Genomic DNA, 27,896 nt, shown 5'->3' on the forward strand with positions numbered 1-27,896 from the left:
GGATGTTCCGATGGGGGGACATTTGCGGAACCATAAGAGTTAGGGCAATATGGGTATCAAACTGTAGGGTTTTTGATACTGCACATGAAATTTGACATTTCGGCAGTAGTGGCCACAATCCGGAGTGGCCGGAGGCCCCGCGGATGTTCCAATGGGGGGACATTTGCCGAACCATAAGAGTTGGGGCAATATGGGTATCAAACTGTAGGGTTTTTGATACTGTGCACATGAAATTTGACATTTCGGCAGTAGTGGCCACAATCCGGAGTGGCCGGAGGCCCCGCGGATGTTCCGATGGGGGGACATTTGCGGAACCATAATAGTTGGGGCAATATAGGTATCAAACTGTAGGGTTTTTGATACTGGATATGAAATTTGACATTTCGGCAGTAGTGGCCACCACCTGGAGTGGCCGGAGGCCCCGGGGATATTCCGATAGGGGGACATTTGCCGAACCATAAGAGTTGGGGCAATATGGGTATCAAACTGTAGGGTTTTTGATACTGAACATGAAATTTGACATTTCGGCAGTAGTGGCCACAATCCGGAGGGCCCCGCGGATGTTCCGATGGGGGGACATTTGCGGAACCATAATAGTTGGGGCAATATGGGTATCAAACTGTAGGGTTTTTGATACTGTGCACATGAAATTTGACATTTCGGCAGTAGTGGCCACAATCCGGAGTGGCCGGAGGCCCCGCGGATGTTCCGATGGGGGGACATTTGCGGAACCATAAGAGTTAGGGCAATATGGGTATCAAACTGTAGGGTTTTTGATACTGCACATGAAATTTGACATTTCGGCAGTAGTGGCCACCACCTGGAGTGGCCGGAGGCCCCGCGGATGTTCCAATGGGGGGACATTTGCGGAACCATAATAGTTGGGGCAATATGGGTATCAAAATGTAGGGTTTTTGATACTGCACATGAAATTTGACATTTCGGCAGTAGTGGCCACAATCCGGAGTGGCCGGAGGCCCCGCGGATGTTCCGATGGGGGGACATTTGCGGAACCATAATAGTTGGGGCAATATGGGTATCAAACTGTAGGGTTTTTGATACTGGATATGAAATTTGACATTTCGGCAGTAGTGGCCACCACCTGGAGTGGCCGGAGGCCCCGGGGATTTTCCGATAGGGGGACATTTGCCGAACCATAAGAGTTGGGGCAATATAGGTATCAAACTGTAGGGTTTTTGATACTGAACATGAAATTTGACATTTCAGAAGTAGTGGCCACAATCCGGAGGGCCCCGCGGATGTTCCGATGGGGGGACATTTGCGGAACCATAAGAGTTGGGGCAATATGGGTATCAAACTGTAGGGTTTTTGATACTGCACATGAAATTTGACATTTCGGCAGTAGTGGCCACAATCCGGAGTGGCCGGAGGCCCCGCGGATGTTCCAATGGGGGGACATTTGCCGAACCATAAGAGTTGGGGCAATATGGGTATCAAACTGTAGGGTTTTTGATACTGTGCACATGAAATTTGACATTTCGGCAGTAGTGGCCACAATCCGGAGTGGCCGGAGGCCCCGCGGATGTTCCGATGGGGGGACATTTGCGGAACCATAATAGTTGGGGCAATATGGGTATCAAACTGTAGGGTTTTTGATACTGGATATGAAATTTGACATTTCGGCAGTAGTGGCCACCACCTGGAGTGGCCGGAGGCCCCGGGGATTTTCCGATAGGGGGACATTTGCCGAACCATAAGAGTTGGGGCAATATAGGTATCAAACTGTAGGGTTTTTGATACTGAACATGAAATTTGACATTTCAGAAGTAGTGGCCACAATCCGGAGGGCCCCGCGGATGTTCCGATGGGGGGACATTTGCGGAACCATAAGAGTTAGGGCAATATGGGTATCAAACTGTAGGGTTTTTGATACTGCACATGAAATTTGACATTTCGGCAGTAGTGGCCACAATCCGGAGTGGCCGGAGGCCCCGCGGATGTTCCAATGGGGGGACATTTGCCGAACCATAAGAGTTGGGGCAATATGGGTATCAAACTGTAGGGTTTTTGATACTGTGCACATGAAATTTGACATTTCGGCAGTAGTGGCCACAATCCGGAGTGGCCGGAGGCCCCGCGGATGTTCCGATGGGGGGACATTTGCGGAACCATAATAGTTGGGGCAATATGGGTATCAAACTGTAGGGTTTTTGATACTGGATATGAAATTTGACATTTCGGCAGTAGTGGCCACCACCTGGAGTGGCCGGAGGCCCCGGGGATATTCCGATAGGGGGACATTTGCCGAACCATAAGAGTTGGGGCAATATGGGTATCAAACTGTAGGGTTTTTGATACTGAACATGAAATTTGACATTTCAGAAGTAGTGGCCACAATCCGGAGGGCCCCGCGGATGTTCCGATGGGGGGACATTTGCGGAACCATAAGAGTTAGGGCAATATGGGTATCAAACTTTAGGGTTTTTGATACTGGATATGAAATTTGACATTTTGGCAGTAGTGGCCACCACCTGGAGTGGCCGGAGGCCCTGGGGATGTTCCGATAGGGGGACATTTGCCGAACCATAAGAGTTGGGGCAATATGGGTATCAAACTGTAGGGTTTTTGATACTGCACATGAAATTTGACATTTCGGCAGTAGTGGCCACCACCTGAAGTGGCCGGAGGCCCCGGGTATGTTCCGATACGGGGACATTTGCCGAACCATAAGAGTTGGGGCAATATGGGTATCAAACTTTAAGGTTTTTGATACTGAACATGAAATTTGACATTTCAGCAGTAGTGGCCACAATCCGGAGGGCCCCGCGGATGTTACGATGGGGGGACATTTGCGGAACCATAAGAGTTGGGGCAATATGGGTATCAAACTTTAGGGTTTTTGATACTGAACATGAAATTTGACATTTCGGTAGTAGTGGCCACAATACGGAGTGGCTGAAGGCCCCGCGGATGTTCCAATGGGGGGACATTTGCGGAACCATTAGAGTTGGGGCAATATGGGTATCAAACTTTAGGGTTTTTGATACTGGACATGAAATTTGACATTTTGGCAGTAGTGGCCACCACCTGGAGTGGCCGGAGGCCCCGGGGATATTCCGATGGAGGGACATTTGCCGAACCATAAGAGTTGGTACAATATGGGTATCAAACTTTATGGATTTTGATACTGGACATGAAATTTGATATTTCAGCAGTAGTGGCCACAATCCGGAGTGGCCGGAGGCCCCGGGGATGTTCCGATGGGGGGACATTTGCCGAATCATAAGAGTTGGGGCAATATGGGTATTAAACTTTATAGATTTTGATACTGGACATGAAATTTGAAATTTCGGCGGTAGTGGCCACACTCCGAAGTGGCCGGAGGCCCCGGGGATGTTCCGATGGAGGGACATTTGCCGAACCATAAGATTTGGGGTAAAATGACTGTTAAACTTCTGAAATCTGTTTCTGGAAATTTAGAATAACTATTTCGTAATCAATTAGAGCCCTGAATAGGGCAGTTCAGCTCCACTTGCAATTTTCATCCCCTTAGTTCGATAGGACGTTGATATTATGTCTTAAAATTTTACAAATCAAACAGCCTGTTTCAGAGCCACGACATAGACCACAAAAGAGTTGTCTTGTGTAATTATAAGGAAATCATGGGGAAATTTGGATCGGACGTTCTAATCGAAAATTTTAACAATCATCTAGCAAAGTTCTTTGTCATACTGGTCATGTGTAACATAACCACCTGCACCTTTTTTAAGTTAAGACAAATAATGTACCTCTGAAATTAAAAAAAAAACATTGCATTTGAGGTTTAGCCTAAAAAGATTCGAAGCTTTAGGTAAAATTCTCACTGAGTGGTATCGTTATGTTACTGAAAAATTAATTACACCAATATATTTCTCGGAGTTTCATCATTTTGTAAGAAAGGCTCTATTTCACCTCTGGTGATATTAAATCGAGTTTTTTCTAGTGTAGTTAAACGCAAGTTTGGACAGAAATGTGAGATTCTGTTTGCGATATATATATTTTGTAACAACAATTGTTTTTTATCATAACCTAGAAAAGATTTAAAAATCCTTCCATACTATTTGCAATGTTAAAATCGTAATTTTAACAACACTGAACTTGTTGTTTAATTCAAGCCGCGTGGGAAAATATAACGAAAATGAAGAGAACAGCAACCACTGCGATAAAGACCTAAATCGACCGTAATTTAGAAATAATTGCTCTTGCCAAACAACAGTTTATACATTCTGTGTTTTATTCTTGCTTCCCACATTAAAGGGCTGTTTTTGTTATTGGGGTAATTCTCTACCAACTCACACAAAATCGGGAAAAGTTGCCCCGACCCCTCTTCGATTTTCGTGAAACTTTGTCCTAAGGGGCTTTTGTCCCTAATTAGGAATCCGAGGTCCGTTTTTTGATATCTCGTGACGGAGGGATGGTAAGACCCCTTCCATTTTTGAACATGCGAAAAAAGAGGTGTTTTTCAATAATTTGCAGCCTAAAATGGTGATAAAGGAGCGGTCGTGGCTGAATGGTTACGATGTTCGCTTTATAAGCAAATGGTTCTGGGTTTCGATACCCATCTGCTCCCAACGAGAAAGTTCTGGACTCATTAAATTTGGAATTAATGGAAAATCATGAAAAAGCTCACGGCGGGGTTCGATCCCCTGTCCTTAGGATTGGCAAGCAAAAATGCTTTCCACTTAACCGTGGAGCATTAGTAGCTTGAGGAGGAATTAGACTGGTATAGTTGAATCCAAGAATCGGACAAAAGAATCAAAATTGAATGCAAGTTGAACATCAGAACTCAAACAAGATTGCATGCAAGATTGCAAGATTGCAAGCGCAGTTGAAATTGAATAAAAAAATACCTCGCTATAAATAGCCTGGGCGACTGATAGAATTCATCCAATAAGAGATGAGAAGAATTGAAAGCTTTCCCATTAGAAATGAGAACACACGAAGAATTCGAACAACAATGCCAACGGTCGTTACCACTCGCCTAGGGTGGCTCCTCAGACCATTCACCTTCCCAAAAACCGTCCAACTCCAAGCGAAACTTACTTGAGGATACCGTGGAGATTTTCCCTTAATACTCTGAAAAAAGTGGAGCATCAACACTTCCCGTCTTCCAAATCCCCTATCCTTGTCCCTGGTGCGCGGTGGAGATGGGAGCGGCCGGCAATGGACGGCTGCCATGGTGGTGAGAATCTGGTTCAGGTGGAATTGGTTCTATTCCCAATTATCGATTCCTAGGCAATTTGGGCTTAGAAAATCTTCACATCACATGGCGAAAATCCAGTCTGCAATCCGCTAAAATCACCGTCTCCTAGCGAAGCGAAGCGAAGCGAAGCGAAGCGAATTTGCAGCCTAAAATGGTGATAAGATAAAAATGTGGTGTCAAAGAGACTTTTATGTAAAATTGTACGCCCGATTTGATGGCGTACTCAGAATCCTAAAAATTTTACATCGAAAAAACACTAAAAAAGTTAAAAAAAACTCTGCCATTTTTCGTTACTTGACTGTAAAAAAATTTGGAACCTACCATTTTAAGGGAAATTTGATGTGCTTTTCGAATCTACATTGATCCAGTAGGGTCATTTTTTCATTTAGAACAATTTTTTTTCATTTTAAAATTTCGTGTTTTTTCTAACTTTGCAGGTTTTTTTTTTAGACTGTAACAATGTTGTACAATGTTGTAGAGCAGGCAATTACAAAAATTTTGATATATAAACATAAGGGGTTTGCTTATAAACATCACGAGTTATCGCGATTTTACGAGAAAAAGTTTTGAAAAAGTCATTTTTAGCGTTTCTCTCTGTTTCGTTGTCCGTGTCTGTCACGGGTGATCATGAAAGGCCCTGATCAACGACGACCAACTTTTTCAAAACTTTTTTTTCGTAAAATCGCGATAACTCGTGATGTTTATAAGCAAACCCCTCATGTGTTAATATCAAAATTTTTGTAACTATCTGCTCTACAACATTGTAGAACATTGTTACACTTTAAAAAGTAACCTTGCAAAGTTAGAAAAAACACGAAATTGTAAAATGAAAATTTTGTTCTAAATGAAAAAATGACTTTTCTGGGTCAATGAAGATTCGAAAAGTACATTAAATTTTCCATAAAATGACATGTTCCAATTTTTTTTAACAGTCGAGTAATGGAAAATGGCAGAGTTATTAAAACTTTTTTAGTATTTTTTGATGAAAACCCGATTTAATCCCACCTGGGGTGAGAAATAGCAATATAAAGAATGGTCCATTCATTAATCAATTCAAAACTCAACATGATTTTTTCATATAACTGAAAATCTCTGGTTTTTGCCCCATTTGCCATGGCCGGGTGTTAGCTGTGCTCGCTTACAAGCATTTTCGATTTTTAAAATCAAAGAATTAGCTCACAATTTGCGATGTTCGTAATGTTTTCTGCCTATCGCTAAATTGTTCGTATTCTCTGAGTGTTTTTTCATTTTTCAAAATATCAAGAATTAACGAGAAAAATAAAATAATTCAGTCGTGCTCCAGAGCGTTAAAGTGGTTACAAAATGACTGGCAGAAAGTGTTTCTACACCCGAGAAATTGCCGTGTTGTAAACGATGTAACGGTAAAGCCGTTTAAATGTTCTTGAAAGCTTTGAAATGCCTACTGGAATTCACTAAACTGACATTTAGGCGTTAGGCAAAATTGTGAGCTTTTTAAGCAAACCAAAAAATAAATGCATTTAGGCGTTTTTGGGTTTATGAAGCATACTGCGACTGAGCGCTCGGTGAGACTTCACTACGACAAACGCAAACCGAGTGACCCACCTTGGCTCATAGGCTCGTACTGAAGCTAGAAAACCAAACCTGCGATGTGCCTTGTCACTGGCGCATGGGAAGCTTGGACGCTCACCAGAAATTCGTTCGCTCAGAATTCGATCAGAGAATGAGCAAGACAAAAAAGAGCAACTGAATGAGCATAGAGCCATCCGTTCCGTTCTACGTGCGCATGTATTGCGTGTACGTACACGATGGATTTTTAGGTTGAAATTTGTGATCGCCAGCAAAAACAAATGGTAAGCTAGTGTGCATGAGATCGGGGTTAAATAACTCTATGGGGCTTCAGAACGGATAGCTGCTTGCGTCGTGTTTGCGTTCACTGAAGCTTAGCATAGATAATCATGATAGGCGATGTGTGATGAACAAGCAATCGATAGAGCAACTTGTACTAAAAGAGGGTAATCTAGTATAAAAACTCAATACGCGCCAGCATCACGCGCAGCATTACTCGCGTCTGCATGTGAAGCTCAACTTGACAAGGCGACGAAAACCGATCGTCCATGATTTTTTGCAGATTTTTCGAATGAATATTTCTCGAGAAATGATTTGAGAACGAAGCTTGATTTGGAGTCGGAGCCAAAAGCAAACCCTACACCTTTCTTTTGTAAGAAAGGCAAAAATGGAAATTTTCTAAAATCTGAACGGTAAATCCGAATGGGGTCAAATTTGTTTCAGATCCTCGATTATGGTCTAGATTATGATATGGAGAAAAAAAATTAGATAAAAAGCCAAAGGAATAGTTTTGGCATTTGGTGAAAATTGGCTTTTACCTTTTTAGGGGTTTTTTTCCCCTCACAGTGAATTAGTCCACAAGCTGTAAATCATGAACCACATTACCGACATGGATGAAAATTTGGGTGGATGTAGGGCTTGAAAAATGCAATTTTTTGGATAAATAAACGATTTCAATACTTCAATTTTCGACCGAATTTTCATTTGAAAACCGCCTGATCAGGTGAAAACACACTCCGAGTCCCCTTAAAAAATGGATAAATTCAAATTTGGTATGGAACTGGTTCAGGTTCAGCACATCCCCTTTCAAATGCGCCCAAGAGAGCTTAAATCCATAATGTGGGCTCTGAGAAACCCCCTACCACAACATTGAGCACTTTTTTACCACACACGGACGTCACGCGTGCTCTACAGTAAATTGAGCGCCAAAATTCAGATATTGGAGATAGACCAATTCTGTCATTGTCAAACGATCGGGCGTCAAAAATCGATCGTCCATGATTTTTTGCAGATTTTTCGAATGAATATTTCTCGAGAAACGATTTGGGAACGAAGCTTGATTTGGAGTCGGAGCCAAAAGCAAACCCTATACCTTTCTTTAGTAAGAAAGGCAAAAAAACGTTATTTCGGAATTTTGAGTACGCCATTAAATTGGGCGTCCAATTTTACATACTTTTGACCCCAAATTTCTATCTCATCACCGTTTCAGGCTGCAAATTATTGAAAAACACGTCTTTTTTAGCATGTTCAAAAATGAAAGGGGTCGTACCGCCCCTCCGTCACGAGAGATCAAAAAACGGACCTTGGATTCGTGATCAGGGACAAAAGTTACCCCTTAGGACAAAGTTTCACGCAAATCGAAGAGGGGTTGGGGCAACTGCTGTGTGAGTTGGCGGAGAATTACCCATTGTTATTTTTGATATTTTGACGCAATTTCAGTTTTCTATTGATTCGTTTTAAGCCAGAAAGATGCAATAGTTTTGCTTTAAAATCAAATTAAAAAACTAACTTAATCCACCTACGTGGTTGATGCCTTCCTCACATTTTACCAACAATGGGTACCGTCATCAGGGGTGACATTGGGTCTAGGGGGTGAAATTGGGTCATACAAAAATGCTGAAATTTGTATGACCCAATCTCACCCCCCAGACCCAATGTCACCCCTGATGACGGTAATATGAGTGGTTTAGACACATATTTCAGCTATTTTTTTTAGGTCCAGAAAAATACGTACACACATATAACTTCAGTAATCATAACTCGAGACAAGGTTGCCAGATCAACAATGTTGTGAGCTTGTTAGAAAGGTTTTTCGATTACCTAACCAACGATGGGTCAGATGATGGATCCGGACATCGTTTACATACATTTAAGTGGGATCCGGCTTCAAAAAAGTGAATTAATATCACTTAAGTGGACATATCTCGAGACAGGGTTGCCAGATCTTCAATGTTTTGGACTCGTTTGAAAGGTTTTTTGATAACCTAACCAACGACGGGTCGGATGGTGAATTCGGACATAGGTTACATACATTTAAGTGGGATCCGGCTTCAAAAAAGTGCACCAATATCACTTATGTGGCCATATCTCGAGACAGGGTTGCCAGATCTTCAATGTTTTAGACTCGTTGGAAAGTTTTTTTGATAACCTAACCAACGATGGGTCGGATAGTGGATCCGGACATAGTTTACATACATTTAAGTGAGATCCGGCTTCAAAAAAGTGCATCAATATCACTTATGTGGCCATATCTCGAGACAGGGTTGCCAGATCTTCAATGTTTTGGACTCGATGGAAAGGTTTTTTGATAACCTAACCAACGATGGGTCGGATGGTGGATCCGGACATAGTTTACATACATTTAAGTGAGTTCCGGATTCCAAAAAGTACATAAATATTACTTAAGTGGCCATATCTCGAGACAGGGTTGCCAGATCTTCAATGTTTTGTACTCGTTGGAAAGGTCTTTTGATTACCTTACCAACGATGGGTTGGATGATGGATCCGGACATAGTTTTCATGCATATAAGTGAGATCCGGATAAATGTGAAAACACATTTTTATACATAACTTTTGAACTACTTATCGAAACTTCAAACAATTCAATAGCGATGTATGGGACCCTAAACCAAGTCGAATGCAACCGGTTTGATCAAAATCGGTCCAGCCAGTGCTGAGAAAACTTGGCAAGAATTTTGAACACATACATACATACACACACACACATACACACACACACACACATCCCGTGAAACGTGGGGACAGGTGAGGGTCCCTGCGGAGCTTAGCTGCCAACTACCGGGCGGGTTGCAGTAGGCGGATAGCTGTCGGCGATTGCATACATTCATTGCATCGCCCCCGGACCAGCAGCGGGAGGATGTCTAGGACGTGGCGGAATTGAACAAGGGCTCTGTTTAATTTCTTCGAAAAAACCACATGGGTCCGTAAACACCTCTGTCAAGCGATCGAACGCCGCTATAAGTGTTTTAGCCCAAAACCTCACCAAACCCCGAATCCAAGATGTGACGCGACCCGTGTCGAGGGATGCATGGCTGGGGGGGTTCAACAAATTCCCAGTCGATAACGGAGCCTGTGGGGCACAGGGGCGCACCCCACACGTAATTTGCCCTTACTGCGTCACGGCAGGGCACTGGCGCAGCGGACCGTATTTCCCTAGCGACTCGTGGGATTCAAAATGAAGACAAGTGAAACAAACCAACAAAAGGGTCCCGATGCGCCCCAAGCATCGGAAAACACGGAGGTAGAGGAGGACGCAAACGTCGAAATGGCAGGAGGCGAGTCAAACGGCGGCGACACAGCAAGCGGAGGGGCGAGCGCGTTCCGTGGAAGCGGGAAGGTGATGAGATCCCCAGTGTTGAACCAGGCGGCTGCTTCGAGTCAGCAGATAGGAGTTATTGGAGGGGAAACTCCCAAGTCTTCCGTATTGAACTTCGCCGGCGGTACCCCTCAGGATGGAGTCCTGCTCGGAAGGACCGCGTTGCAGGAGGTCAGAAGGAGGGTTAACGAACTCTTTGATTTCATCAAGGACAAAAACAACGTCCACACCAGAATCAAGCAGATGGTGAATGGAGTCAAGGCAGTCATGAATGCCGCAGAGCGCGAAAACAGCTCGCTGGTGGTGACGCGGAATTCACTGAAGCTCAGAGCTGAAAGAGCCGAAGAAACGCTGAACGCAAAACTGGAGGAGGAAGCGCTACGGGAGAAAGAACCGAAAACGCCGCCCGGCCCAGGCTCTAAAAGGGACAGGGAAACGCCTGGAGAGGAGGAGGACGCAAAGAAGCAGAAGCAGGGGAATGGAGACAGTCCGGACCCAGCGAAGGAGCCAGAACCAGACCCAGGGAAGGAGGAATGGGAGAAGGTCAAGAAAAAGAAGCGGAAGAAAAAAGGGAAGCAGAACGAGGACACCCAAAAACCCAAGTTTCGCAGGGAGCGTAACAAAGGCGAGGCTTTGGTGGTCGAGGTGAAGTAAGGTGTTTCGTACGCAGACCTCCTCCGGAAAGTACGAACAGATCCGGAACTCAAGGAGCTTGGCGAGAAAGTGGTTAAAACCAGGCGCACCCAGACCGGCGCGATGCTTTTTGAGCTGAAGAATGATCCCGCGGTCAAGAGCTCAGCTTTTAAGTCCCTCGTCGAGAAAGCCGTAGGCTACGAGTCGAAGGTAAGGGCGCTATCGCCGGAGACAACGATCGAGTGCAGGAACCTGGACGAGATCACGACGGAGGAAGAGCTAGAAGATGCGCTGATCGTTCTTCTGGATGACCGTACGACACCGATGGCAATCCGGTTGAGGAAAGCCTACGGCGGCACGCAAATTGCGTCGATCCGACTATCGACGCCTTCGGCGTCTAAGCTGCTGGAAACCGGCAAGGTCAAAGTAGGGTGGTCGGTATGCCCACTGAGGCCTGTTCCTCGAGTGACCCAGCAGATGACGAGGTGTTTCCGCTGTATGGGCTTCGGCCACCAGGCGAGAAATTGCGACGGTCCCGATCGATCCAGCAGTTGCAGAAGGTGTGGTAGAGAAGGCCACATGGCAAGAGACTGCAAAAATAAGCCGAAGTGCATGCTCTGTAAAGAAGGAGATGGCAATAGTCACACGACGGGTGGCTTTAATTGCCCGGTGTACAAGAAGCTGGCCTCGGGCAAAAAGTAATGGAGGTGTCCCAGGTGAACCTCAATCACTGCGACACTGCACAGCAACTGCTGTGGCAGTCGACCGCGGAGACGGGGTGTGACGTGGCAATTATTGCAGAACCGTACCGAGTTCCACACGACAACGGAAACTGGGCCGCGGATACAGCAAGAATGGCGGCGATACACGTGATGGGGCGGTACCCCATACAGGAAGTGGTCTCGAGGGCGTTTGAAGGATTCGTGATCGCCAAAGTAAACGGAACCTTCTTCTGTAGCTGCTATGCTCCCCCAAGATGGACCTTGGAGCAGTTTCAGCAGATGCTGGATAGTCTGACTGATGAACTGACCGGACGAAGCCCGATCGTTATCGGAGGTGACTTCAACGCGTGGGCGGTCGAGTGGGGTAGCAGATGCACCAATGCTAGGGGGCATAGCCTAATGGAAGCTCTGGCAAAGCTAGACGTTAGGCTGGCGAATCGCGGAACCAGCAGTACCTTCCGCAAAGACGGTCGTGAGTCCATTATCGACGTTACGTTCTGTAGCCCGCGACTGGCGGCCGACATGAACTGGAGGGTGAGTGAGGACTATACCCATAGCGATCACCAAGCGATCCGGTACAGCATCGGGAGACGAGCCCCTGTACCAGATAGGAGCAGCCGGTCCTACGGAAGGAAATGGAAGCTGCAGTACTTCGATGAGGGTCTCTTCGTGGAAGCGCTCCATTGGTGTGATGGTCCCCAAGACTTGAGTGCCGACGTGCTAACAGCACAACTGGTGACAGCATGCGACACAACCATGCCGCGGAGACTGGAGCCAAGGAACTGTCGTCGTCCAGCCTACTGGTGGAATGAAGAACTCGGTACCCTTCGGGCAAGTTGCCTTAGCGCCAGAAGAAGAGTCCAGAGAGCAAGATCCGAAGCAACTAGAGAAGAGTGCAGAGAGGAGTACCGGTCTGCAAAAGCCGCGCTCAAGAAAGCGATCAAATGCAGCAAGACAAACTGCTTCAAGGAGTTATGCCAAGACGCTGATGCAAACCCTTGGGGGAGCGCATATCGTGTCGCGATGGCGAAGATCAGAGGCCCATCGATGGTGGCTGAAACGTGTCCCGACAAGCTGAAGGTCATTGTGGAAGGGCTCTTCCCAAGACATGACCCAACGACATGGCCTCCTACACCGTACAACGACGAAGGGGGTAGCAACGCCGAAAGTCATCTGATCACCAACGAAGAACTTGTGGCAGTAGCGAAGAGATTGAAGGTGAAGAAAGCTCCCGGCCCGGATGGAATCCCGAATTTCGCCCTGAAATCGGCGGTTCAAGCATTCCCGGACAGGTTTCGAACAGTCCTGCAGAAATGCCTGGACGAAGGACACTTCCCCGACCCGTGGAAGGTTCAAAAGCTCGTGTTGCTGCCAAAGCCAGGCAAACCACCGGGGGACCCATCATCGTATAGGCCTATATGTTTGCTGGACACCCTCGGAAAGCTTCTGGAACGGATCATCCTTAACCGGCTGACCAAGTACACGGAGAGCGAGCATGGCTTAGCAGCGAGGCAGTTCGGCTTCCGTAAAGGGAGATCCACGGTGGACGCCATCCGGAAAGTGGTCGAGAAAGCCGACGAAGCGCGGAAGAAAAAACGCAGAGGGGACCGTTGCTGCGCAATAGTCACGATTGACGTCAAGAACGCGTTCAACAGTGCGAGCTGGGCGGCCATAGCAGCAGCGCTGCACAAAATGAAGGTGCCTGACTATTTGTGCATGATCTTGAAGAGCTACTTCGAGAACCGCGTGCTGGTCTACGACACTGCCGATGGACAAAAAACCGTTGTTGTTACCGCGGGAGTTCCGCAGGGATCCATTCTGGGTTCAGCACTGTGGAACGGAATGTATGACGGAGTGTTGACACTGGGGCTACCCAACGGCGTAAAGATTGTTGGCTTTGCAGACGACATAGTGCTGACGGTAACCGGCGAAAATGTCGAGGAGGTCGAAGTACTGGCTATGGAGGCAATCGCCATGATCGAGAACTGGATGCTCGAGATGAAGCTGCGGATCGCTCACCACAAGACGGAGATGATACTGGTTAGTAACCACAAAAAGGTGCAGCAGGCCCAGATACACGTTGGGGAACACGTAGTGCACTCGAAGAGAGCGCTCAAGTACCTCGGGGTGATGGTGGATGACCGGCTGAACTTCAACAGCCACGTCGATTACGCCTGCGAGAAGGCGGCTAAGGCGATCATGGCACTGTCGAGGATTATGCCGAACAACGCTGGACCCAGGAGCAGTAGGCGCCGCCTCTTGGCAAGTGTCGCGACGTCCATACTTAGGTACGGCGGACCGGTATGGTGGACGGCGCTGGGGACGAAGCGAAATCGAGCGCTGCTCGACAGAACGCAGAGACTGATGGCCATGCGGGTTGCAAGCGCGTACAGAACCATTTCGTCGGAAGCAGTTGGTGTCATAGCCGGAATGATCCCCATCAGAATCACAATAGAAGAGGACACCGTGTGCTACACCCGAAGAGGCACGAGAGGTATCCGGGAAGCCGCGAGAGCCGAATCGCTGACAAGTTGGCAACACGAGTGGGACACTACGGAGAAAGGCAGATGGACGCATCGGCTGATCCCGTCTGTATCCGCGTGGGTGAACAGAAGGCACGGAGAGGTCACCTTCCACCTCACACAGTTCCTGTCGGGCCATGGCTGCTTCAGGAAGTACCTGCACAGGTTCGGACATGCAGAGTCTCCTCTCTGTCCGGACTGCGTCGATTGCGAGGAAACACCGGAGCACGTGGTGTTCGCCTGCCCTCGTTTCGAGGCAGCGCGAAGCGAAATGCTGGCCATTATCGGAGCAGACACCAGCCCGGATAATGTGGTGCGAAGAATGTGCAGCGACATCGCCAAGTGGAATGCGGTCGTCGGAGCGGTAACGCAGATCACTTCGGCTCTCCAGCGGAAATGGAGAGACGATCAGAGGAGGAACGACTAGGAGCCTAGTCGAAAAACCACGAGTGTGGCTGTGAAGGAGAGCACGTTATGATGGCCGGCTCTACCAAATCGGTACACGTCTCGATGGTCACAGGAGTCGAGAACCCACGAGTGTGGCTGTGAAGGAGAGCACGTTATGACGGTTGGCTCTACCAAATCGGTACACGTCTCGATGGTCCAAGGAGAGGGCTGCATATGACTAGCCGATCAAAAGCAACGCGATTCTTGGGCGCGGTTAAACCCTCGCATGGACTCATATGTATGTGGAACAGGAAATGGTTCTAGTACCCGGCATGGATCCTGTAAGTAGACTAGTGCAGAAAATGCAACGCCTCCCCCCGAAGTTATACCGAAAGGTGGTCCCGGGGGGAAAAGGGCACGGCGTTCAAGGACTGGTTTAGTGGGTCGGGAAATCATTTTTTGATTTCCCAACCCCACACTACCTGAGAAATGAATTCTCAGGTGTCTGGTAGCAGATTCCGACCTTGTAAAAAAAAAACACACACACACACACACACACAGACATTTGTTCAGTTTTCGATTCTGAGTCGATAGGTATACATAAATATAGGTCTACGAGCTGTTTTTCAAAGGTTCAATTTTCGAGCAGGATTATAGCCTTACCTCAGTGAGGAAGGCAAAACGTAATAGAAACCTCCAAACAAACAGAAGTAAGTCTTTGCTAGCATAAATTTTGAGCTATTTTAATACTGGATTTTCATAATAATTGTTTATTCTTGGGAACGGGACCACCCATAAACCACGTGGACACTTTTTTGGGAATCTTTTACCCTCCCCCCCCCCTTCGTGGACAATTGCCCATACAAAAAAAACTTTTTTGTATGGATCGTGGACAATCGCCATAACCCCCCAGCCCCCCCTTTCAAAATGTCCACGTGGTTTATGGATGGTCCTAACATTGCCAGTTATAAAGCAGTAAGCATTCAAAATACAAAATTTTGTCCCAACAACTTTATATTCCTGCAAAAAGTGAACCGTGCAACTTTGTAAACGAACTACTTTGATAACTTCAAACTAAACAGCCAATGTCAAAGATAAACGACACGCCACTATATTTATTTACCCTTGTCCCAAACTCACCCCAGGATTGTCACATGCATTCCCGTATATGTGTGTGTGTGTTGCCAGAAAAGGTCTGCCCCGGAGAGTGGAAAATCGGCAGACAATCGCGTGCAAATGACGTGTTTACTTTCGATGCTCTTCTCTCGGGGGCCAAAGTCAGCTTTTCGCAAAAGACCAAATGTTTCCGTGCCAAACGGAACGAAGCTTGTGACTCTTGGGGCAAGATGGTGGATATAGGGAAAGAGTCTTTGGCCAATTGACGTTTTTGAAATTTATTTCACTAATTAAACCTTCGCTAACGGTTGCCCGGTTTGAGATTGAGCGATTAGTTGGGAATGTTAATTGCGGGAGTTTTGTCCTGAATAAATGGCACGAAATGCAAAGTTTGTTCTGGCAGGTGGTACAAATCTGTGTGCACGGAGATATAGATAGATTATTTTTGAATTTTAAAGGTTTTCTCAATTGAACATTATTTTATGAATACAATTTCAAAATGGATGAAACTAAACGCATATCTGCAAACTTGTGATTGACTAATACTTTCAATGTTATTTATTTGTTCAGATTATCAGTTCTGGAAAATATGTTATAAGCCACAAAATCACAAGTCATGAGCGATAAGGTATAATTATGAAATATTTGTGCATTTCAAGCGTTTATCGATAGATACGAGTGTAAAGAAATTGGTATGTGAGTAGTTCTCTACGATTTCGAAATTATTAATTTATTAATTTGCATGAAACTTTTTCTATGCATTCCCCATGTCAAAAGTAGCAATTTTGAATCATTAGTTTTTCCATACAAGCCTGCGTGGAATTTGGAGGCTGGTCATAAAAAATATGTATGCAACTGTATGCAAGTGTATCTTGAGAAGGGAGTTTTTGATCGGTTTTGTCTCTTCGGCACAGTTGTAGGTTATTATTAGGACGTATAGGAAAAGGTACTTTTTGCCACAAAGGCGTCATCCATAAAGTGTGTCACGCAAAAATTGGCCAAAATTAACCCCCCCTCCTCCCTATGTCACACTTTGTCACACAAGGTTGAACCCCCCTCAAAAAGTACGTCACATTTGGTCAGACCCCCCCCCCCTTTGTTTCGATGGGATTTTTTATAGTTTTTATTTATTTAAACTCTCATAATTTTGTTTGTTTTGCCAATTTTATAATGATTTTTTTTGTCTTATTATTCATTTTTTAGAAAAAAACATTGCGATAAAAAAAAGTTTTGTATCTTTTAAAAATTAGAAGACCTGCTATAACATTCAAGTACCGTAAACCGGGGTGACATTGATAGGATTTTAATTTATTTTTGGAATGTTTTCCAACTGGTAAGGGTTTTTCCAAGACTATTATTTTTAAAACATGTACTAGGGTCGGTCACACAAGATCCATGCACTATTTAAAAAAAAGTTTTTTCAAATCGTGTTTAAAAAAATAATTGCGTTGAAAATTATTATTTTGAATACCGGGGTGACTTTGATAGTCATTGTTTTTGTTGTTAAAATCAGGTTAAAGGTGCTCAAATTTTATTTTTGCGTCGAATGTACCATCGCTAAGGTTGCTGATATAGTTTTAACAAAAAAAAAAAAAAAAAACAATGTTGAAATTTAGTTAACTAAGTTTATAAGCTTTTAACAAAATACATATAAATTTTGGGAAAATTGTTAAAAAGTCAGAATTTTGGCTGAAATCTGTTAAAAATGTTTTTTTTTTAAATAAAATTATCGATTCATATTGCATTTTAAACTGAAGTCGAAGCACGAATCAAAAAATTTCACATTTTATATAAAATTTTGTTCTGCTGAAAATGACTTCAAATTTAGAAATTTCATTTAATTATGTTTCAAAAACACACAATTTTTATTATTTACAAACTTCGTTTACCTTCTCCTAGTGGAAAATTGTATAAACGGTATTAAAATATCTTGAAAACTGTTTTTCACAGCTTTGTATCTAATAAGTTCAAACCATTTATAGCAGCTGAGCAATTCTCTGAGATTTCGGTCATTCGATTTTTTTTTGTATTTTTTAATCCGGCTGAAACTTTTTTGGTGCCTTCGGCATGCCCAAAGAAGCCATTTTGCATCATTAGTTTGTCCATATAATTTTCCATACAAATTTGGCAGCTGTCCATACAAAAATGATATGTGAAAATTCAAAAATCTGTATCTTTTGAAGGAATTTTTTGACCGATTTAGTGTCTTCGGCAAAGTTGTAGGTATGGATATGGACTACACTGAAAAAAAATGATACACGGTAAAAAAAATTTGGTGATTTTTTTATTTAACTTTTTGTCACTAAAACTTGATTTGCAAAAAAACACTATTTCTTTTTTTTTTATTTTTTGATATGTTTTTGAGGACATAAAATGCCAACTTTTCAGAAATTTTCATAATGGGCAAAAAATCTTTGACCGAGTTATGATTTTTTGAATCAATACAGATTTTTTCAAAAAATCGAAATATTGGTCGCAAAAATTTTTCAACTTCATTTTTTGATGTAAAATCGAATTTGCAATCAAAAAGTACTTTAGTGAATTTTTGATAAAGTGTACCGTTTTCAAGTTATAATCATTTTTATGTAACTTTTTTGAAAATAGTCGCAGTTTTTCATTTTTTAAAAATAGTGCCCATGTTTGCCCACTATTGAAAAAAATATTTTTGAAAAGCTGAGAAAATTCTCTATATTTTGCTTCTTCTGACTTTGTTGATACGACCCTTAGTTGCTGAGATATTGCCATGCAAAGGTTAAAAAACAGGAAAATTGATGTTTTCTAAGTCTCACCCACTTTTCTAATATCGATATTTCAGCAACTATAGGTCCGATTTACAATGTTAAAACATGAAACATTCGTGAAATTTTCCGATCTTTTCGAAAAAAATATTTTTAAAAATTTAAAATCAAGAATAACATTTCAAACGGGCCAAACATTCAATATTACGCCCAAAATCATAAAAATTTTGAAATATTTTCATTAGAATGATCTGAAAATATCGCAATATTTCAGATCATTCTAATGAAAATATTTCAAAATTTTTATGATTTTGTCTAAACTATTAAATTATGATAATTATCTATTGTAAGATTAGAGAGATTATTGCCCAAATTTGCAATTTTCCACAGAGAAAATTATTGGAAATTGTCTTGCCTTTTCAAATACACCACCTATATGTGGATTGAATTTTTTGTCTCCCACCAAATTGAGAAAGATTGTTGGTATCACATTTTGTTATCAACGTTTTGTTTTATTTTTTTTTGTTTTTCACTTCAAGTAATTAAGTTAGCAGTTTTTGGAAATGGTTGATGTTGATCAGCTGCTAACAATTCACACTGTTAAAAATGTCTTCTTGTTTTTTTATTGAACTGATGACGTAATTAGGTTTAAAATTTTAAGTGCTCATAAACAAATAATTTTCTAAGGCTAATATGCCTTTCATCACAGTATTCCATATTTTTTTTCAACTGTGTCGTTAGTGTATGACTCTTATCTTGTGTAGCGTGGCTTAAGCGTTGCCAAATTCAATTGCCAATTCAGTTTTGCTTACTCGATCGTGTACAGTGCTGTAGTTTAGCTTGTCTTCGGGCGTTCAGAAAAATGGATCCTGCGAATATTTCGGAAGTTGAGAGTGTTTCCCCCGACAGCAAGAGAAAACGATTGGATGGTGAATGCTCGGATGCAGTTCGATTTACGGATTCGGCCAAACCTGGTCCGGAAGAGGCTCTGCCAACTCCGAATGGACCAGATTCTACCGTGTACGCGATGAACGGGTCAAAACGTGGAAAGGTGCTGATTTTCAATCATTATAAATTTGATGAAAGGAAAAATGGAGAAAAGCCCTTAGAGCCACGACACGGAACTGACGAAGATGTCAAGGCTCTTTTTGAGACATTGCCAAAGTTGGATTTTTCAAAGGACGATATTAAGGAATTCAAGGATTGCACAAAAAAAGAGATTTGGATAGAAGCAGAGAAGTGTGCGTGTAGAATGCCTACATACCTAGTTGTTAATTATTTTATTTGAATGAAGAACTGTTTGTTATTTTTTTTAGTGAGAGATGATGTCGACCTAAAAAAATCAGATTGCCTCATAGTGGTGATCCTAACTCATGGAGAACAAAACGATATTTTGTGGGCTAAAGACGAAAAATATTGCTTGTATGAACTCATAAATGAATTTAAACCATCCCTTCTTCACTCGATGGCTGGGAAGCCTAAGATATTCATTGTTGAAGCACCTCGTGGAGAGAAAATAGACTACGGCGTCAATCTAACTGCCATAAACAATGGTTCTAGTGGCACCCAAGAGGATTCTTTTTATCCACAAAATGATACATTTAAATACCCGGAGCATGCCGATTTGATGATACTGATGAGTTCCCATCATGGTTAGTTTAATTGATTAATAAGGTTTGTGAATATTTTCAACGCTAAACTCTCCCTTAATTTCCAGGTCATACCTCGAATCTGTATACCAACCCAAAGCAAGGAAGCTGGTTCATTCAGAAGTTGTGCAGTGTCATTGAGCAATGTGACCCAAAAAAGGACTCAATCATTGACATTATAATCGCAACCAATAGTGCCGTATCAAAAGAGAAAGGAAAGGATGATGTCAAGCAAATTTCTAGTTTCTACTCGACTTTTACCAAGCAAATGTTTTTCGATGTAGGAAATTAGGTGAACCAGATCTGATTAACTTGAAAAGTGGTTAAATTCTTTTTCTACAATAAACTATCGTCAATTGGTATTATGTGGCTCACTATGTAGACTAGCTTGTCTTTATATGAAAAAAGGGTAAAATTATCAAATCAAACAAGGCTAAGTTTAGATACAACTTCTAAAATTTGGAACCGATTGATTGCGTCCACACTTTGCGCATTCCGTTTTAAATTTGTTTTGATTTTTTTTTATAATTTTCAATCCTACACAATAGCGTTAAAATCCTTCTGCTCCTGTCAATTAAAACAGCTTCCTCAAAACTGAACTAAAACGTTTTTTTGCTCAAAAATCGCGGTTTAGACCAGTTTTTAGCACGCTGTTTTTTTGGCAGGAGCAAGATCGCATCATACTTTCATCGGGAATGTTTTAGATAATTTTCTCAATTTCAACAAAAAAAAAAATTAAAAAATCAAAAGATAAAAAAGTTTTTACACAAATTTCGATACAAAATTGAAATGCAATCGGCAAAGCGTGGCCTAACCCAATCGCTCCATTTTTTTTGAAAGTTGTTAAGGATCCTAAAAGCAACAAAACAAATTGTTTAATAAATCAGCCACGTTCATCAAAAATATTAAAAATAGTATTATCGCTGGCGTTAATAATTAGAGTTCACGCGCGCTGATATGACCGCAGAAGAATGGTCGCATGACAGCCGCAGAACAAATTTTTGGCTGTTGTCAAAGGTTGCCTTGAGTTTTCTGCTGACTTTTTGGAAAATATTCAAAACAAATCAGGTTGACAGCCAAATCAACACTGAATTTCAGTTCAAACTGCTGATTTTTACACAGCGGTAATTCGGCGGCTGTAACCTCCTGTCAGTCGTAGCGAAGGAGAAAAGTGATTTTATCTCGCAATAAGCAATGCCTACTCTGATCAAGACATAACGGAGCTCGTTTAAAAATTCAAATTTATTTTACTTACTGTAAAGCCAATAATAAACATAACAAAACATTGAAAATGCGGTTGTTTTATTGGATATTATCTCTGAACGTGCCTTAATTTAGAGATTTAATTTTGTACAACGCAAAACAAGAGATAATCCCTAAAATTCAAAAATTCCCATTTGTTTTCAAAAAGTTTGACAATTTGACTTTTTGTGGGCATTCTTGTGAGTGTCTTGGACCAACATTTTGTTTTGATTTGGGTTTAGGGCTCAGTTTGCCCATTTTAAAAAACCTATTCCCCTCAAAAACCATAAAAGACTCTTATTGCTAACTCACAAAAACAAAAATGGTATTTTGCTACCGCTCAATAATTAAGTTCCTCATCAATTTTTATTGTAAGTTACATACTAATTTAATACTTTCAATCATTATATCCTAACTATTTTGTGAGATTATTATGTTTGCCAAAATAGCATATAAATGACCTATTTAAACATTGATAAAATCACATGAAACTTATTTAACATATATAAACTTGTATCGATAAAGGTAAAAATTGTCAAAAAATGCATTTTTAATGACTTTTTTGGTTTTACCCAGCAGTGTTTACTAGAAAGCGCCAAGTTGGTTGTATTTGTACAGAATTCAAATATAATTCTGTGGTTCATGTTTCGTTGAATTGATAATTCAAATGGAATTATGCAAGTGTGATAATAAAAAAGTATTTAATATGTCATATGAGTAACACAAATATTATATAATTACTCATACCGATAGTCCGGATAATTTGAATCCATAGAGCAGCGATTCTCAACCTTCTTCTAGGCTGGTACCCCCTACCATGTAAATCAAGTAGGCCCGGTACCCCCGTTGAGAATCGCTACCATAGAGTAAAGATTTATTTTTTTTTGCTTTATTTTAAATGATGCGTCAACATTTCAACAATCTTATAAGTACAATTTGTTGCCAACTGATGTGGAATTAGTTTAGAAGAAAATCAATTCTGCTCCATATTTTTTTTCAACAGATTTGTCTTAACATGCAAGATTATATGGCATGTTATTATTCTTATCATCCTTTAAATTTATCAAAAAATATACAATATTCATAGCAGATTAGTAATACTTGCGCCAGTTTATTACGCTAACTAAACCCTGTTATCAGTACATATTTTTCCTGTTAAGTCATGAGTATTGAATTGAAACCGTGCAGTCTTCAAATCAGTTATCATTAACCAGTTGCCCAAAACGAGTTGAAGCACTTTTCAATCAAGTCGCTCTTTTCTGGCCGTAAAAAGATTAATTTATTATTTTTCTTGAATATTGACTGTTCAAAAGTGATTCTAACTGTTCACAATGGATGCTACACAACTTCCGGAAACTAGTACCGTTGCTAAGCGTAAACAAACTGATGATATTTTGCCCACCCGGGATGGACTGAGATCGACAGAATACGCGATGAACGGCACAAAACGTGGAAAGGTTCTAATATTCAATCAAGTTGAGTGTGACGGCGAATCTCCACGACGTGGCTCTGATGAAGATGTCAAAAAACTATTTGAAACATTGCCAAAGCTGGGATTCCTACAGACTGATATCAAAGAGTGTAAAAATTACACCAAGGATCAAATTTATGTAGAAGTGTCCAAGTGTAAGTGTAAAAATGTTTATCCTTATTCTACAGACCAGTTTTTTTTTTATAATTCTTGTTGTATTTTAAATTTCAGTGGATGATGATGAAGAACTTAACGATGCGGACTGTCTCATGGTTGTTATATTAACTCACGGCAATCAAGACGATACTTTAATGGCAAAAGATCAGTCGTATGACTTGTACGATCTCATTGATCAATTTAGTCCAACACATCTTCCTTCAATGGCAGGAAAGCCTAAGATATTCATCGTACAGGCATGTCGTGGAGACAGGGCAGATTCGGGTGTCAACCTATATGCCGTAAAAAATGACTCAAGCTGTACTCAAGAGGATTCTTTATGTTCAGAAACTCGTGTGTTTACTTACCCAAGGTATGCCGATTTGCTGATAATGATGGCTTCACATTATGGTTAGTAGAATCGACACATTTTACATAGACAGATTAAATAAAGTTAAAGTAATAATGTTCTCTTTTTTTTAGGTCATGTATCATATCGTTCCGAGAAATATGGAACCATATTTATCCAGGAGTTATGCAACGTTATTGAGACAAGTGACCGAAAAATGCACTCGATTTTTGACAATATAATTAAAACCAATAATGCTGCATCCAAGTTCCGAGTAGGAAGTTTTAGGCAAATTTCTAGCTTTTACTCGACCTTTACCAAGCAGATGAGTTTTGATGTCAAAAATTAGAACTATTTACTCCTTGTGTTTAACTGCTTTGCTTAGAAAGCAGCTATCAATTGTATTGATGGAAAAGTCTATAAGATGTAAGTTACGAAAATTGCTTTCCGTAAAATTGATCGACGCCACCAACATCGTCAGCACAGCCGACAACAGTACTGCAAACAAAGCAAAACTTTCTTTTATCCTTTCACCGCGATTAAAGCATGTAGCTCGATTAATGCTCAATAAGCAATACCTCAGCACCTCATGTGTGAGGTTCTGGGGGACTTTTCGAATACAATAAATTCAGAACGTTTTGGACAGCCTAACTCAACGCGTCGGCGTAATTAATTTAGAGAAATCAACCCTTCAACCATTCGTGTCGGGCAACTGCTGTGTGAGTTGGCGGAGAATTATCCAACTATGAAACAGATTAGATTAGCACTAGATTTTTGAACCTTATGTCTTATCAGATTCTGATTTTGGCCAGATATCTTTCTGTTACATTTTTGTTTGTGTATTCAAAAGTGATTCTTACCGTTCGTAATGAACCCCACACAACTTCCGGAAATTGATACCGTAGTTGCTGATCTCAAAAGAAAAAGAAGTGATGACATTTTGCCCACTTCGAATGGACTGAAATCGACAACATACGCGATGAATGGGACAAAAAGTGGAAAGGTGCTTATATTTAATCAAGTTGAATGTGCCGGTGAATCTCCACGACGTGGCTCTGATGAAGATGTCAAAAAACTATTTGAAACATTGCCAAAGCTGGGATTCCTACAGCGTGATATCAAAGAGTGTAAAAATTACACCAAGGATCAAATTTATGAGGAAGTGTCAAAGTGTAAGTGTTGAATGTGCAAACGTTCGTTATGCTTTTCCAGATTAGTATTTTTATAATTCTTGTTTTACTTTAATTTTCAGTGGATGATGATAAAGAGCTTTACGATGCAGACTGTCTTATGGTTGTGATTTTAACTCACGGAAGACAAGGCGATGCTTTGATGGCAAGCGATCAGTTATATCATTTGTACGATCTCATCGACCAATTTACTCCATTGGCTCTTCCGTCAATGGCAGGAAAGCCTAAGATATTCATCGTACAGGCATGTCGTGGGGACAGGGAAGATTCGGGTGTCAACCTATATGTCGTAAACAATCATGGCTTAAGTTGTACACAAGAGGACAATTTGGGTTCACAAACGCACACATTTACCTATCCAGAGTATGCCGATTTGCTTATAATGATGAGTTCACATTATGGTTAGTTGAATCGATTAAATGTTGTTTAATTAACACTAGCAAGCAGACCGGACGATGTCGAAGATCTCTTTTGACCTCGAAAAACAAAAATAATGATAATATGAGTAATACCTAACAATTCTTTTCAGATCATGTCTCTTATAGATCCACTGTTCGAGGAAGCTGGTTCATTCAACATTTGTGCAGTGTTATTTAGAAATGTGACCGCAAAATGCACTCCATTTTCGACATTGTAATAAAAACCAATAACGCCGTGTCAAAACAAGGACAGTGTGGTCCGCAGAAAATCTCTAGCTTTTACTCGACTTTAACTCGGCAAATGTTTTTCGATGTTCAAAATTAAGAGTATTGAGGCATGAACTACTAGATTCTAGAACTAGATACTAGAAAGCAGGCGTTAAAACAATTCATACACTGTTATCATCGTTTGATTTTGGTTGTAACTTATCTCCGATAATATATGTATTCGATAAGAGTGCGGCTGAAAGAAAAAGTTTTTATAGTTTTGTTGTCACAATAATAAATACCTAATCCTAAAATGATAAATGAAGTAAATTTTCAATAATCAAGGCTTTGAATGTTTATATCCATGAAAGAAAATATAAAAATAATGTAATCAAAGATTTGTAATCGGTAAAATTAATTTAATTTGCTACCCTAACAGCGTTGAAAGCTTTCAATCTGATCCGTCCCGAATATATGGATATGGATAAGACAAAACTCGTCTTAACGTGATTTTCGAGCAAAAACACGTTTTAGACGAGTTTTGAACACGCTGTACCGTAAACCGGGGTGACTTTGATAGGATTTCAATTTGTTTCTGGAATATTCTTCAATAGGTATGGTTTTACTCAAGATTATTATTTTTAAAACATGTACTGGGGTAGGCCACACAAAGTCCATGCACTATTTCGGAAAAAAAGTTTTTTTCAATAATGTTTAGAAAAATAGTTACGTTAAAAATTCTTAGTTTATATTCCGGGGTGACTTTGATAGTCATAGTTTTCCATGTTAAAATCATATTTAAGATGTTCAAATTTTTTTTGTACGTTAAATGTACCATCACTAAAGTAGCTGATATAGTTTTTAAGAAAAAAATCAATGTTTATGATTAGTTAACTAAGTTTATAAGCTTTTTAACAAAATACATATAAATTTTGGGTAAAATTGTTAAAAAGTCGGAATTTTGTCTGAAAGTTGGTAAAACTGGTTTTGTTTATGAAATTATCGATTTATATTGCATTTTATACTGAATTCGAAGCAAGAATCACAAGTTTTCACATTTTGTATAAAATTTGTTCTACTGAAAATGCATATAAATCTGGAGATTTTTTGAGATTGCGTTTCAAAAACACATGTTATTTATGATTTACAAACTTATTAATCCTTCTCCTAGTGGAAAATTGTCCAAAGAATTCAAAAATGCATTCCGTTTTCCGATTCAAAATCATGTTCATTGAGAAAATTATGACACTTTGGGAAGTTTAAAATAATTACTTTCATCAATATTTTCTTAACTATAGTAAACTAACTTTTTGAACTTTTCAAAATTTTATGAAAAGTTCTTTTTGAGGTACTTTGAACACTTCTCTACCACGGGCAGTATGATTCCAAACCATTCCGTACGTATTTTAATTGAACTGTTCATTTTGTGGAAAAATCGCAAACCTATCAAAGTCACCCCGTTTTACGGTATCTTTTTTTAGGAGCAAGTTAGCACCATACTCTCTTGGGGAAAGTTGTAGAGCACATTCCAGAGCATCCGAATATGAATCCGGTTTTAGTACAGCGTGAAACGTGGATTTTATAAATATCGAAATCCAAAAAAAAGTTTTTTTTCCATGCAAATTTATATGGAAAATTGAATCGCATTGCGCAAAGCGAGGACTAAACCAATCGTTCCCAAACTTTGGGGAGTTGTTTAGGACCCCAAAAGGAACTGAAAAATTGCTGTGCTTGTTAAATTTGGACAACTTTATTTTTTCCATACAACCATATTACACCCTAATGGGGCATATCGGCAAAGTGTACGGATTTTTGCTCAGCAAGAGTTGGTAGCCGTAGTCGTGACCAAGTAATCTCAGTTCACTTCATTTGTTCTGATTCTACGAACTGGACTTTTAATCAGTGTATATTTTTAATATGAATACATAGTACTTCTGCGAAACCATGTAGCAGCGTTATCAGTTTATGGAAATTATTACCATTGATCAGTTGGCCAAAATGAGTTTAGGCACTGTACAACATTATAGCGAGAATAATGCATTTGATATAATTTTCATCGTGTTAATTTGGAGACATATTGAAACTATTTACACATTTGGGATGAACTATAACATTTATTTTTTTACTGTGGCTTTTACTGCCATTAAAAGTGCGTGATAAGTGCTAAGCCGTAGCGTGGTTCTATTTTTTGTATTTTAGTTCTGCTCTTCTAGTTGTGAGCAGCACAGCTTTTTTTTGGTAATATTCAAAAGTGATTGAAACCGTTTGCAATGGACCCTTCACAAATTCCGGATATCGAGAGCGTTGTGCCTGACTTGAAGAGAAAACGAAACGGTGACGTCGGCTCAGATCCTGAGTTGGTTAAATCTTCAAGCTCGGAGAAAACGTTGCTGCCCACACCGCTGTCTGCAAAATACACCATGAACGGGACAAAACGGGGAAAGGTTATCATATTTAACCATTTTGAATTTGATGGTAAACTACGTCTAGCAAGAAGAGACGGAACTGATAAAGATGTCATTAGACTACGCGAAACATTACCAAAGTTGGGATTCTGTCCGGAGGATATCAAACAGTGTAATGATTACGATGAGGAGCAAATTTTTGAAGAAATTACCAAATGTGCGTGCTAGTTCAAATCGAGATACACGGGGTGAATTGGGACTTGGTTTTCACATGAATTGAACCAGTACTTTTAAAATGTACTACTATTCAAATTGTTGTTCCT

The 27,896-nt window shown here is 41.0% G+C and overlaps 1 protein-coding gene and 1 pseudogene across 1 annotated transcript; both read left to right on the plus strand.

Annotated features, from left to right (window-relative positions):
- Positions 1–24,177: 24,177 nt before the first annotated feature.
- Positions 24,178–25,309, plus strand: LOC128092998 (caspase-1-like). Its single transcript, XM_052708326.1, has 3 exons — positions 24,178–24,524; positions 24,605–24,943; positions 25,072–25,309. The coding sequence occupies exons 1-3, from the start codon at positions 24,221–24,223 to the stop codon at positions 25,137–25,139; spliced, it is 711 nt and encodes a 236-aa protein (XP_052564286.1). The 5' UTR covers positions 24,178–24,220; the 3' UTR covers positions 25,140–25,309.
- A 2,129-nt stretch (positions 25,310–27,438) lies between these two features.
- The window catches only part of LOC120428315 (caspase-1-like), a 44,653-nt pseudogene continuing 44,195 nt past the window's right edge, over positions 27,439–27,896 (plus strand).

The sequence above is a fragment of the Culex pipiens genome, chromosome 2 (assembly GCF_016801865.2).
Source record: "Culex pipiens pallens isolate TS chromosome 2, TS_CPP_V2, whole genome shotgun sequence".
Lineage (NCBI taxonomy): Eukaryota > Metazoa > Arthropoda > Insecta > Diptera > Culicidae > Culex > Culex pipiens.